Here is a 13,438-nt window from a genome sequence, read left to right on the forward strand (position 1 = left end):
TTCAATGCCAAGTTACGTCATCAATTTCCGAATAAAGTATGGACTATTATATATTGCTGGAAAGCTCTGAATGTCTACTTTCCAACTCCGTTAAGAGCGCGCCATTTAGAGTTCTGTAGCTCTAGAAAATCTATTTTGAGTGCAGGAAGGTCAGATTCCAACAACATCAGCAGTCCTTTGTCAGCCTCCTATCAGAGTTTTGCTCAAGTCCCTCAATTTCAGCCAGAAATTACCTGAAATCACAGAAAAATACACAAACTCATAGTAAAGTCTAGAAATGTGAATTTAACATAAAAACTAATGAAAACATCCCTAAAAGTAGCTTAAACTTACTAAAAACTACCTAAAAACAATGCCAAAAAGGGTATAAATTATCCGCTCATCAATATATATTGTTTATAACAAATGAAATTAGTGCGTTTTACCACTCAACCTTTTCTCATTTCTCGAATCTCTCTCTCTCACACACAAGTGGGCTTCACCTCACTTTCCAAGCTCTGCGAGTAAGAACAGAGTTTTCACATGGTGCGGTGAGCATGGATGCTTGCAAAAGAGTGTGAGAACCTTCATCTTGAGAAGATCGGTGAGAATTGGATCAAGTACACATGGTTCATCAATGGCAGCGAATGTGCATGATGAAGTGGTGGAACCAGAAGCGCGAGGCTTCACAGCATCTGAATTTCAAAATTTCTTTCGAATGATGGCGCATTTTTCGAGTTTGCAAGGTAAATCCTCAAGATTGGGCTCAAATATGAACTTGCCCCAAGATCAATCAAATTGTTTCTACGTACATCCAAGCGAGACACCAGCGCTCTCGCTACAACTGCTCCTTTGACGACGCAAAATTACGACTCATGGTCAAAATCGGTGAAGATTTCGCTCAAAACAAAGAACAAGCTACGATTCATCGATGGATCATTGCCAAAGCCAGAAGAGAACGATCACACGTTTGAAGCTTGGGATCGATGCAATTCCTTGGTGCTCTCATGGCTACATGGATCGCTAAGTCCTGAGATTCTTCACAGCGTCCTCTGGTGCGACAATGCATGTGAACTCTGGAGAGACCTCAAGCACCGCTTCTACGAGGGAGACCTCTTCAGAATTGCTGATCTTCAAGAAGATTTGTTCACTGCAAAACAAGGTGAATTATCCATTACCTCTTATTTCACTAGGTTGAAAAGTATTTGGGAAGCACTGGAGGAAATTAAACCTATTCCAAATTGTAAGTGTTCGTAAGAGTGCATATGTGGACTAGGAGTAATTAGAGAATATAGATCTCAAACACATGTAATATGCTTTCTTAGAGGGCTCAATGAACAATATGCTAGTGTAAAGTCACAAGTGATGCTGATGAAACCTCTCCTCGATATTGCCGTAGCATTCTTTATGCTTTTGCAACAAGAAAGGCAAATGTCACATACGACAGACCTAGAACCAAGAGCAATAATGAATAACATTAGCACCGATGCTAATGCAAATGCCTTTGACACTTATCAAAGGAACAATGGTAACTATAATGGAGCCAATGCGGGATCGAATAATAGAGGAAGGGGAGAGGGCGTAGAGGCAGAGGAAGAGGTCGAAGCACTCCAAAATTCTGCTCACACTGTGGCAAATCAAGTCACCTAGTGGACACATGCTATCACAAGCATGGCTTCCCGCCACATATGCAGAACAATAAAAGCAAGAGCAAGTCTAATGGCTTCACTGCCAACATGATTGCTATGAACACTAAAGACAGCAACAATTCTAACCATAAGGAAGAGAATGTTAATTTTCATGGATTGTTTTCTGAGAAGCAACAAGAGGCCATTATAGGCTTAATTCAAAAGCATTAAGACCCTCTTCATAATGGAAACTTGGCAACTGTGCTTGCTCCTTCCGCAGGTACATTTCATCTCCTTTCAATTTCTAATCATGAGTTGAGCTCACATGATTGGGTTTTAGACACAGGAGCCACTACTCATGTGACTTTTTCTATTATACACTTTCATTCAATTAGAAAAATTAAACCAGTAACGATTAAAATGCCAAATGGTTCACAAGCTGTGACAACCTTATATGGCACAGTCTTCTTTTTGACACATTTCTATTTGAGTGATGTGTTGTACATGCCTTCTTTTCAATTCAATTTAATTTCAATCTCTAAGGCTACTAATGCATTATCTTGTTGGTTTTCATTCAACGCACATAATTGAGAGATTCAGGATCCACTTACCTCGGGATGATTGGAATTGCTGATCAGCACAATGGCTTGTACACATTGAAAACAAAACCAATTCCAGCTGCTAAGATAGTTTCACTAGACTTGCCACCCAATGCTGCACATGCTTTCAAGTCAGTAAATTTAGTTGACCAAGCTTTAGATAGTTCACCACATAATAGTACAATAGGCAAAGATACCCAGCATTCATTTTCTCTTACTGATGATGTATGGCATTGTAGATTGGGTCATCTCTTTTTTTTTAAGAATGAATAAAATGCATCAGTTTTTTCCTTTCATTAAAAGTACAAACTTAAATTTTCCTTGTGAATCTTGTCATTTTGCCAAACAGAAACGGTTGCCATTTACTGTTAGTAACACTGAATCAACTGACCTGTTTGATCTCATACATGTGGATATTTGGGGACCAATAGCAAGCCCTTCCACAGGAGGGTATAAATATCTTTTCACCATTGTAGAAGATAAAAGCAAATTCACATGGCTATTTTTTATGAAAAACAAGTCTGAAACAAGAAAAACAATTTATTTTGATGATTGAAACCCAAATGCACAAGTTGATCAAGTGTGTAAGATCAGATAATGGCCTTGAGTTTATGATGTCTTCTTTCTATCAATCCAGAGAAATTTTGCAGCAAACTAGCTGTATTGAAACTCCACAGCAGAATAGAATTGTAGAAAGAAAACACCAAGAACTCTTGAACATGGCTAGAGCTCTCATTTTCTCCTCAAACATCCCTAACTGTTTTTGGCACTATGTAATAGCATATGCTGTCTATATTATTAACTGAGTCCCTAGCTCTACTTCGAAAGAGAGTAGCCCCTTTGAGGCTTTACATAAGAAATTACCCACACTTGATCATCTTATAGTCTTTGGTTGTTTAGCTTTTGCGTCCACTTTGACCTCTCATAGACGAAAATTCGATAAGCGCGTACGAAAATGTATTTTTCTTGGTTTCAAAAGTGGAACAAAAGGCTACCTTCTAATTGATGTTAACATTTGAGAGATATTCTTATCAAGACATGTGCAATTTTATGAAAAATATTTTCCATTTATCACTAGCCACTCCACATCTGCCCATGTTTTTCCAAACCCTCACTTTCATACATATTCAGATGTTTTTGAAGAATGCAATAATAATCATTCACAATCCACAATGCCTGCACCATTATTCACGGAGTCTCACGACACACATGCATCTAGTTTAGATCATATTCAACTTGTTTTAAAAACCCCTACACCTTTAGAAGTTGAACCTTATGCATCCACTCTACTTTATTCACCACATTTAGCTTCACAGTCACTTGATGCTTCTGACTTAAACATCACTGCCACAAGACATGCCTTAAGGAGATCATGTAGAGCCCAAAATCCTCCCAAATACCTTCAAGATTTTCAATGCTTGCAAGTCATTGCTCAAGAGCAGCAACTTCAATCATCAACATTGTATCCTGTCTCCAATTATGTTTCTTACGACAGGTTATCACCAACAAATAAGGCGTTAGATTTGGCTATCTCCATTAGTATAGAACCTAGAAATTATGAGGAGGCAATCAAACATGACTCTTGGAGGTAGGCTATAATGGATGAATTGAAAGCACTTGAAGAAACCAAAACATGAAAATTAACGTCACTTCCTCATGGGAAGAAGGCTATTGGATGCAAGTGGGCCTTTAAGACCAAATTCAAGCCTAATGGCGACGTAGAAAGGCACAAGGCTCGATTAGTGGCAAAGGGGTTTACTTAAACTGCCGGATTTGATTATTTTGATACTTTTAGTCCTGTGATCAAACTTACTACATTGCGGATTCTACTCACTCTTGCTGCAAATCATGGCTGGTATGTTCACCAACTTGATGTGAACACAGCCTTTTTTCATGGGGACTTGCCTGGGGAAGTTTATATGAAACCTCATTTGGGTTTATCTGCTCCTCCCGGTATGGTGTGTAGGTTGCAGCGTTCTCTCTATGGGCTGAAGCAAGCGAGTCGACAATGGCACCAAAGCTTTGCCAAGTCCTTCTTACCACTGGTTTTATTCAATCAAAGGCTGACACATGCCTATTTACCAAGCTCGCTGGTTCTAATTTCACTTGCATCTTGGTCTACGTTGATGACTTGGTGGTGGATGACAATTGCTTGAAAACAATTGAAGAGGTCAAGCAGCTCCTTGATGCCAAATTTAGCATTAAGGATTTGGGGGTGCTCAAATTTTTTCTTGGTCTTGAGGTAGCGAGAAGCAAGCAAGGCATTGCTATCTACCAGCGCAAGTACACACTTGATCTCTTTAAGGAATTTGGATTGCTTGATGCGAAGCCAGCTGCGACTCCAATGGATTACACCACCACTTATCTAAGTCTTCAGGTGATCCATTGCCTGATGTTACTAGCTATCGTAGGCTCATTGGACAACTCATTTACTTGACCAATACTCGACCCAACATTTGCTTCGCAATCAGCAAGTTGAGCCAATCGTGACTACTAAACATTTTGAGGCTGCATTACATGTTCTCAGATATCTGAAGGGTGCCCCTGCCAAAGGAATCATCTTCTCTACTTCCAACAATCTCAGCCTCAAAGCTTTCTCCAATTCAGACTGGGGAACTTGTTCGGACTCCAGAAGATCGGTTACTGGTTTCTGCTACTTCTTAGGCGATTCCTTAATCTGCTGGAGAAGTAATAAACAACCCACAGTGGCTTGGTCTTCGGCTGAGGTCGAATATCGAGCAATGGCCGTTGCAACATGTGAAGGTGTTTGGATTAAGAACATTCTCCGCGATTTCGGACAACCTCTCACGCATCCCATTACTCTATATTGCGATAACAGATCAGCTCTCCATATTATTTCAAATCCAGTCTTTCACGAACGCACGAAGCACATCAAGATCGACTGTCACACTGTTCGTGACAAGGTTCAAGAGGGTGTGATTAAGCTGCTTCCAGTTTCGTCTGGAAACCAAGTAGCAGATGTGCTAACAAAAGCATTAGCTCCAACCCCTTTTTCATAAGCTCAATCCAAGGACTTATAGATTTCTACACTCCCAACTTGAGGGAGGGTGTGATTAGGAGTAATCAAAGTGAAAGATAGCTAGAAGACAAATTAAGTTAATAAGAAGTTAGTTGGAGTTAGTTTTAGCTTAATTGGCATCACACATGCTGTGCACATATATTCACTTAGAGTTAGTTAAATATAAAAGCTTCACCCTTAGATCATAATGTATATATATTGTTTATAGTAAATAAAATTAGTGCGTTTTACCACTCAACCTTTTCTCATTTCTCGAATCTCTCTCTCACACAAGTGAGCTTCACTTCACTTTCCAAGCTCTGCGAGCAAGAACAGAGTTTCCACAGAAACTGTACTAGAACTACATTATTACTACTGCAACGTCAACAAACATATCACTTATTAAGGATTTACATAAACAAATCGAAAATTTCAAGCAATAACTAACATGTCATCAATTTATGATACAAATATTTAACTTAATACAACACACAGTTTACCCTTTTAATTCAATATATGATATCCGACACTTTAACAAAATTAATTAGTGCATTATAAAATTAAGTATTTGCACTCAATTTTTTTATGTACTAATGCTAATCTTATCAAAGTGGCAGTTATTTATGCATTCTCAAGCATTCAGACCTTAATTAATCGGTTCAAAAAAAATACTCGACTATGGACAACCTCGAAGAACTAGGCCATGGAACTTGGAGCTTAACCATGTTATCGTCATAATTGTAATCAAACTCCACAGGTTGTCCATCAATCTTACAATCTACCGGCTTCGCTGCCGCGAATACGGCCATCTGACCATGGCCTCTTACCCCAATTCTAACTAATTTATCATGTTCATGGAACTCCAAGGATTGAATTGAGCCTCCAGAGTTGAGCATGTTCACCAATCCAAATGGTGCAAACTGAATTGATGATCTTGGTAGAAACATCACCGGAGAAACCGTCATGAGCTCGAAAGCAAAAGGCTCCAGCGAAACCTCAATGCTCTCATCATACTTCACTAGCCTCAACTTTTGGTTTTTCACCATGTACACTGCAAATGAATCAACTCCTCTGGTGCAAATAAGGTTCTTTCCTTTGCTCCATTCAATGTCTTTGGGACTTGCAATGCAAGTAACGGAGTGTGAACAATCTAAAAAACTCTTGTTTCTTCTACTCGCAGGACACCACCCTCCACCTTGGCAATTGAACAGACCCAAAACCCCTGTATACTGTTTTCAATCGAAACTAATAAGTGAATATATAATAATGCCGTCTTTTACATAATCATTTATTTATCTCTTTCGATTGACTTAATTTTTTTGCAAAATACTTTTATAATATGTATAAAAAAAATTCAGCACGAGAGAAAAAAAAATTTAATTCTATGCAAAAATTCATACAAATTTAAAGGAATAAAAGACTAGTTGTATAAGAGAAAGAATTAAGAGAGGAGAAAATTGGAGAGGCTCTTTGAGAGAGTAAGAATGATTTTCGATAACTAAACTCACTTCATTACATGTGTTTTATATACTCTACTGATTGAACTATCAGAGAAACTAACTCTCTAACCTCATAACTAACTGCAATTGCATGCTTAACAATATAACTAACTCCATGTGCATGGTTAACAACTTAACTACCTTCTCAACTAACTAGATACTCTTATAACCCTTACAATACTGTTAAATTAGTGAATATGATTTCTGACTTAGTGTATAGACTGATTAAAACAAGTATATTATTAAGTTAATCTGTTATTGAAACGCAACACAATAATAAATTTGGATTACAAGAACATCGAAGGAATTTCTTATTGGTTTTCTATTTTTCGTGCTAAGTCTAAAGGTTCGTTATAATAGATTTACAAGTTCAACTATTTACTAGTAAATTTAAAGAACCAAAAAGTTCCTGCATATTCTTCGTGAAACTAATACGTTAATTTGCTGTTTAATTTAAGAGCAATGTTAGGGGCCAGCAATATTTGTGATTGATAGCCATCAACTAGCCATCAATAATGATTTGATGGTGTGAGATTGGTGTGAAATTTTATCCGATAGCTCACCTTTCTCTGCTGGTTACATGCTGGCTAAAATGCAATAAAATTGATGGCCCCTAGACTTTTCCTTAATTTAATATGTACATAAGAGATTAACTTTTATGTATGTATAGACATTATTGTATTGTATTGTATTGTATGTTACCTTGTTGAGGTTCCAAATTTTGAGCATTGTTTTACCATCATGTAAAGGATTTTCAAATAAGCAATCCCTAGTAGGAAGTGCATAGTGTTCACACCGTAAAATGGAGCCATCCAAGAGAACCAACTTCTTAAGCAACTTGAAGTTGTGTTTTCCAACAGAGTCACTCACATAAACCGGTCCACCGGAGATGGCTCGAGAGGCGGCGTGAAACTCGGCGCAGGCGTGATCAGATTGGAACATGTCCCAATCCGGGTGAATGATATTCCCCATCCACAAGCTGTTGTATGCACAATGCACCATGTGACATCCTTGTAGCCAATATGTTCCGTTCGGATCTCCGGCCGGGTCCGTACACCAAAAATCATCACCTGTAAAAATAATATTTGAACATCTAAATTCTCATCTTGCATTCTATTTTTGAAGCCATAAATTGGTTTAATCAAAGCGATTCTTATGCAAATTAAATGATTTGTTGCAAAATAATTATGTTATATATTTTATCTAATCGATAAAAAAATTATTTATAAGTATATCTTTTAAGAATCAATTGAGGTATTTTATTTTTTGAAAATTAAATTAATGCACGTTTGGTCAAGGATTATAAACAAAAAGAGAGTGAATCTATTTATTTATTTTTTAATTATTTAATAAAGTGTGATTTTTAATTATTTAATTTTTTTATATATTTTTTTATTCTACTTAAAAAATATAAAGTGAGAAATCAAATAACTAAAAAAATTTAGAGGATTTTTTTTCCTAAATAAAAATAGTTACTATGAATTATTATTAGGTTTAATTACTCTGTTGGTCCCTATAGTTTTGCGAAATTTTCAATTAGGTCCCTATACTTTTTTTCCTTTTAATTGAGTCCTTGCACCAAAATTTTTTTTAATTGAGTCCTTACACTTTTTTTCTTTTATTTAGGTCTCTATATCAATTCTTTTTTTTTAGTTAGATCCCTATAAAATTAAGGCAATTACTACTAAGAGGGACTTAATTGAAAAAAAAAATTAGTACAGGAATCCAATTAAAAAGAAAAAAAGTATAAAGACCTAATTAAAAATTTTACGAAACTATAGAGATTAACAGACTAATTAAACATTATTATTATTATTATTATTATTATTATTAGGACGTTACCAACTCGTCCAAGTGATATGGTCTCTGTGCCAAGGAACATGAAATCGTTACACTGCTGCATGCTGGAAATGACACCATTGCCCTTGAAATGTTTCTTAATAGAATCAGTGAGTGCTTTGTAGTATGGTTTGGCGAGTTCAACACGACCACCATAATCCTCTGATAGCATCTCTAGAACCTGCCACATGTAAGAATCCTAGTGATCAGTACTTTCTCTTCATTCCTAATAGTTAATTGATTCTCTTCATTTTTATAAGCTATAGCATTCATGATATTATTCAATATTCCATATCTTATATCATATAATGTTATCGAATATTATATGTCTTGGCACATTTATATAGTTGTCATGCATTATGAGAGTAATATTATAAGATATTCAATCTTATAACTGAAGAATGTTATAGGACGATTAAAATTTATTTTTTTATTAATTAATTATATTATTAAATTAATAGATTAAATTAATTAAATTAAAAAATGGAGTTGATAATCAATAATAATAATAAAATAATTAAANTTTTTTTCGTATAACATTATTAGACTAACCTATCAATTTAATTTACACCCTTATATGACATACGATAAAACAATCATTAAAATTTTAAACATGGTCAAAAGCAGGGACGGATTCAAGTATAGAGGTGTGGGGGCAAGCGCCCCCACTACAATTTGAAAATTTTTTAAGTAGTATATGATAATAATATTTATTTGCCCCTATTAGATTATTAAATTTGACCCCACAATAATTTTTTACTCAACTTTTGGTATTTAATTGTCAATTTAAAAATTTTATATTAGATATTCGTTAGAATGACCAATTTTTAGATTTAAACGAAATTAGTGTTTTTTTTTTAAATTAACTCAAAGGAATATTATTTATTTTCTTTTTAAATTAGCTTTAATTTTTGTATAGCAACTGTATTAATTGAAAGAACTTTTTTAACTATGAATATCAATAAGAGTCGGTTTCTAATTGTGTTGGAAAGTGAATTTATTAAATAATTTTTTAGTAATATATATGGAAAGAGAGAAATTTTGATGGTAGTGTTAAGAGAAAAATTACTTAATTTTTTAAAAATATAAAATCTAAAACAATAGAATTTTAAATTATATATTATTATTTAAATTACTATTTTAGTGTTTTAATTTGTATATTAGATATTTTGAAGGCTAATCATATGTTACAATAATAAAATATAATCATAATAATAATTATGCTATATGTACATAAAAAATAATTATCTATATAAAATATAATATATAAAATACACAATAAAAATAAGTTAAACAATATATGTATTTATACCCAGATATATAGTGATTAATAGATAATTTAATATTTAATTTTTTATATACACATATTATTTTTATTATAAAAATTATTATCACGTTATATAAATTTTGCCCTTACTACCAAAATTTTCTGGATCTGTCACTATCTGGATCCGTCACTGGTCAAAAGTAGTACACCTTATTTTATTACCATATAAAAAACGTTCGTTTCTCTCCACCCCAACGAATTAACTTTAGCTCCGATTTCTAAATTCAAGAAAGAAATCAACTTTTAGAAAATCAGCATCTCCCACATGTTATATTTCTTTTAGTTAATTGCAAAGTAAGATTGGTCCAACTAATGGCATAAAATTATAATTTTGTTGTGAAATAAATAAAAGATATAAAATAGAGATGTATAAATAGAAGACTCTATTATTAATATAATTAGCTCAATAATAATCTATATATATATAATAATATTATATGTTGTAATGTGTATATATATATAAAGATGGAAAGAAGTATTAAAAATAAAGAGAGAGAAAATTACATATGATTATTGTTACTATCTCAATATAATAAAGATAATTAATATTGCTATCAATATTATATGTAAAGAGTAATAGAAAAGAGAATTTAAAATACTAATAAAATAAAAGAAGAGAAGGAATTGTAGTAGAAATATAAAGAGAAGAGTATTTGATTGCAACATAAAGAGAGAATAATATTAAGTTGTTGTAAAGAGATAGAGAAAGGGAAGTATTTGTAACTGTGTAAAATCCATTTGCCTCGTTCATGCTTTTATAGGCAAATAAATTCAACTATTCAAACTTTATTAATTGTACTTTTTCATGTGAATTTGCTCCTTACATAGGAAATCAGATCCACCCTTAAATGACCATTCATCCTTATCTATCCATGTTGTAACACTCCCCCTTGAATGCTCATTTAGGAATATGCCTTATTAAAACCTTACTAAAGAAAACCCTGTGGGAAAAATCTTAGTGAAGGAAAAAGAGTACCATATCCTTGGGGACTGCCTCATTAAAAACCTTGTCAAGAAAAACCCAATGGGAAAAAACCTGACCAAGGGAAAAAGAGTACAGTCTCCCCCTCTTGCTGACATTATTTAATGTCTCAAAATCGGCGCATCCCAATTTCATGTACCAATCTTTCAAAGGAGGATTTTGGGAGTGACTTTGTAAATAAATCTGCCAGATTGTCATTTGAACTAATCTGTTGGACATCTATAGTCCCTTGATTTTGAAGATCATGAGTGAAGAAGAATTTGGGAGAGATATGCTTTGTTCTATCACCTTTGATATATCCGCCCTTAAGTTGAGCAATGCACGCTGTATTATCTTCAAACAGGACAGTTGGAGCTATCTTATAATCAATCAGTCCACATGATGACAGGATATATTGGATCAAACTCCTGAGCCAAAAACACTCGCGACTAGCTTCATGAATCGCCAGTATTTCAGCATGATTAGAGGAGGTTGCTGCAATCGTCTGTTTTGTGGACCTCCATGATATAGCTGTACCACCATATGTGAATAAGTATCCTGTTTGAGATCTCCCTTTATGTGGATCAGATAGGTATCCGGCATCTGCATAGCCAACTAATTGTGACTTGGATCCATAGGGATAAAACAATCCCATATCAACCATTCCATAAAGATATCGAAAAATTTGTTTGATTCCACTCCAATGTCTTCTGGTTGGAGAGGAACTATAACTTGCTAGTAAATTCACCGCGAATGATATGTCAGGTCGCGTATTATTAGCAAGATACATTAGCGCTCCAATGGCACTAAGATATGGTACTTCAGGACCAAGGATATCTTCATTCTCTTCTTTAGGACGGAATTGATCCTTTTTCACATCTAAAGATCTTACAATCATTGGGGTACTTAATGGATGTGACTTATCCATATAAAATCTCTTCAAGATCTTTTCTGTGTATGTTGTTTGATGAATAAAGATCCCGTCTTTTATATGCTCAATCTGCAGGCCGAGACAAAATTTAGTCTTAATTTTTTATATGCTCGATCTGCAGGCCGAGACAAAACTTAGTCTTTCCAAGATCTTTCATCTCAAACTCTTCTTTTAGAGTTTTTATAATTGTTGAAATCTCTTCAGGAGTCCCAATGATATTTAAATCATCAACGTACACAGCAATTATAATGAACCCAGATGTAGTTTTCTTTATAAAAACACATGGGCAGATATCATCATTCTTGAATTCTTTATGAAAACACATTGGCAGATATCATCATTTTTGAATCCGTTTTTGGCCAGATACTCAGTAAGACGATTATACCACATTCGTCCAGATTGTTTTAGACCATATAAAGATCTTTGCAAATTGACTGAGTATAACCCTTGCGAATATTCACTAGATGGTTTAGATATCTTTAGTCCTTCAAGGACTTTCATATAGATATCCCGATCTAATGAGCCGTACAAATAGGCTGTTACCACATCCATTAAATGCATATGCAGTTTATGATATGCAGATAAACTGACCAAATAACGCAATGTTATCACATCCACTACAGGGGAATATGTTTCTTCATAATCTATACCGGGCCTTTGTGAAAAACCTTGTGCCACAAGTCGGGCTTTGTAGCGCACGACTTCATTTTTCTCATCCGGGCTTTGTAGCGCATAACTTCATTTTTCTCATTTCGTTTTCTCATAAATACCCACTTATATCCAACAGGTTTTACATATTCAGGTGTACGGACTACAGGTCCAAAGACTTCACGTTTTGCAAGTGAGTCTAATTCAGCCTTCATGGCTTCTTTTCATTTTGGCCAATCATTCCTTTGTTGACATTCTTCGACTGATCTTGGCTCAAGATCCTTACTTTCATGCATGATATCTAATGCCACATTATATGAAAATATTTCATTGACAATTGTCTTATTTCGGTCTCATTTCTCTCCTGTAAAGACATAATTTATCGAGATCTCGTCATTTTCACAATTTTCAGGTACCTGAACGTCTTCTGGCGTTAAATCAGAATTTTGGACAACTGCAGGTGTCTCTACTATGTCTTTTTCAACAGGAATATTATTTTCCTCTTTTCTCTTTCGAAGATTTTTGTCTTTGGAACCGACAGGCCTGCCACGCTTCTGGCGTGAATTTGCTTCAGTGGCTACTTGTCCTATTGGAACATTAATTCGAATGGGGGCATTTTCCGCTGGTATATAAGATTTGGTTATCCTCTTTGTATCGAAAAATGCATTAGGCAATTCATTTGCTATTCTTTGCAAATGTATAATCTTTTGAACTTCTAGTTCACATTGCCCTGATCGAGGATCTAAATGCATCAACGATGATGCATTCCAATTAAGTTCCTTTTCAGGAAGCTTATTCTCTCCCCCTAATGTTGGAAATTTTGATTCATCAAAATGACAATCCGCAAATCGGGCTTTAAATACATCTCCCGTTTGTATCTCAAAATACCTCACTATAGAGGGAGAATCATATCCAACATATATCCCAAATTTTCTTTGGGGTCCCATTTTGGTACGATTAGGTGGTGCAATGGGAACATATATCGCACACCCAAATATTCTTAAATGG

At 34.7% G+C, this 13,438-nt stretch overlaps 2 protein-coding genes across 2 annotated transcripts in view; one reads left to right on the forward strand and one right to left on the reverse strand.

The window, feature by feature from the left end:
• Window positions 1-616: 616 nt before the first annotated feature.
• Window positions 617-1,629, forward strand: LOC107479098 (uncharacterized). The gene is made up of 3 exons (XM_016099249.1): window positions 617-725; window positions 803-1,141; window positions 1,256-1,629. Exons 1-3 carry the CDS (start codon window positions 617-619, stop codon window positions 1,627-1,629), a joined length of 822 nt encoding a protein of 273 aa, XP_015954735.1.
• A 4,101-nt stretch (window positions 1,630-5,730) lies between these two features.
• LOC107479094 (galactinol--sucrose galactosyltransferase) overlaps window positions 5,731-13,438 on the reverse strand; it is a 12,632-nt gene continuing 4,924 nt past the window's right edge. The window contains exons 3-5 of the mRNA XM_016099247.3: window positions 8,567-8,744; window positions 7,427-7,794; window positions 5,731-6,454 (exon numbers count right to left, since the gene is read on the reverse strand). Coding sequence (XP_015954733.1) covers window positions 5,885-6,454; window positions 7,427-7,794; window positions 8,567-8,744 — 1,116 coding nt within the window. The 3' untranslated portion in view covers window positions 5,731-5,884. The remainder of the gene's footprint in view (window positions 6,455-7,426; window positions 7,795-8,566; window positions 8,745-13,438) is intronic.

Source organism: Arachis duranensis, chromosome 3 (genome assembly GCF_000817695.3).
Source record: "Arachis duranensis cultivar V14167 chromosome 3, aradu.V14167.gnm2.J7QH, whole genome shotgun sequence".
NCBI lineage: Eukaryota > Viridiplantae > Streptophyta > Magnoliopsida > Fabales > Fabaceae > Arachis > Arachis duranensis.

What these genes read in the sequence shown, in the direction of transcription:
- LOC107479098 (XM_016099249.1), top strand. Translation starts at nt 617, where the DNA reads ATGGCAGCGAATGTGCATGATGAAGTGGTGGAACCAGAAGCGCGAGGC. An exon ending in GCATTTTTCGAGTTTGCAAG is followed by an intron (nt 726 to 802) that starts GTAAATCCTCAA and finishes CATCCAAGCGAG; the next exon opens with ACACCAGCGCTCTCGCTACA. An exon ending in TTTGTTCACTGCAAAACAAG is followed by an intron (nt 1,142 to 1,255) that starts GTGAATTATCCA and finishes TATGTGGACTAG; the next exon opens with GAGTAATTAGAGAATATAGA.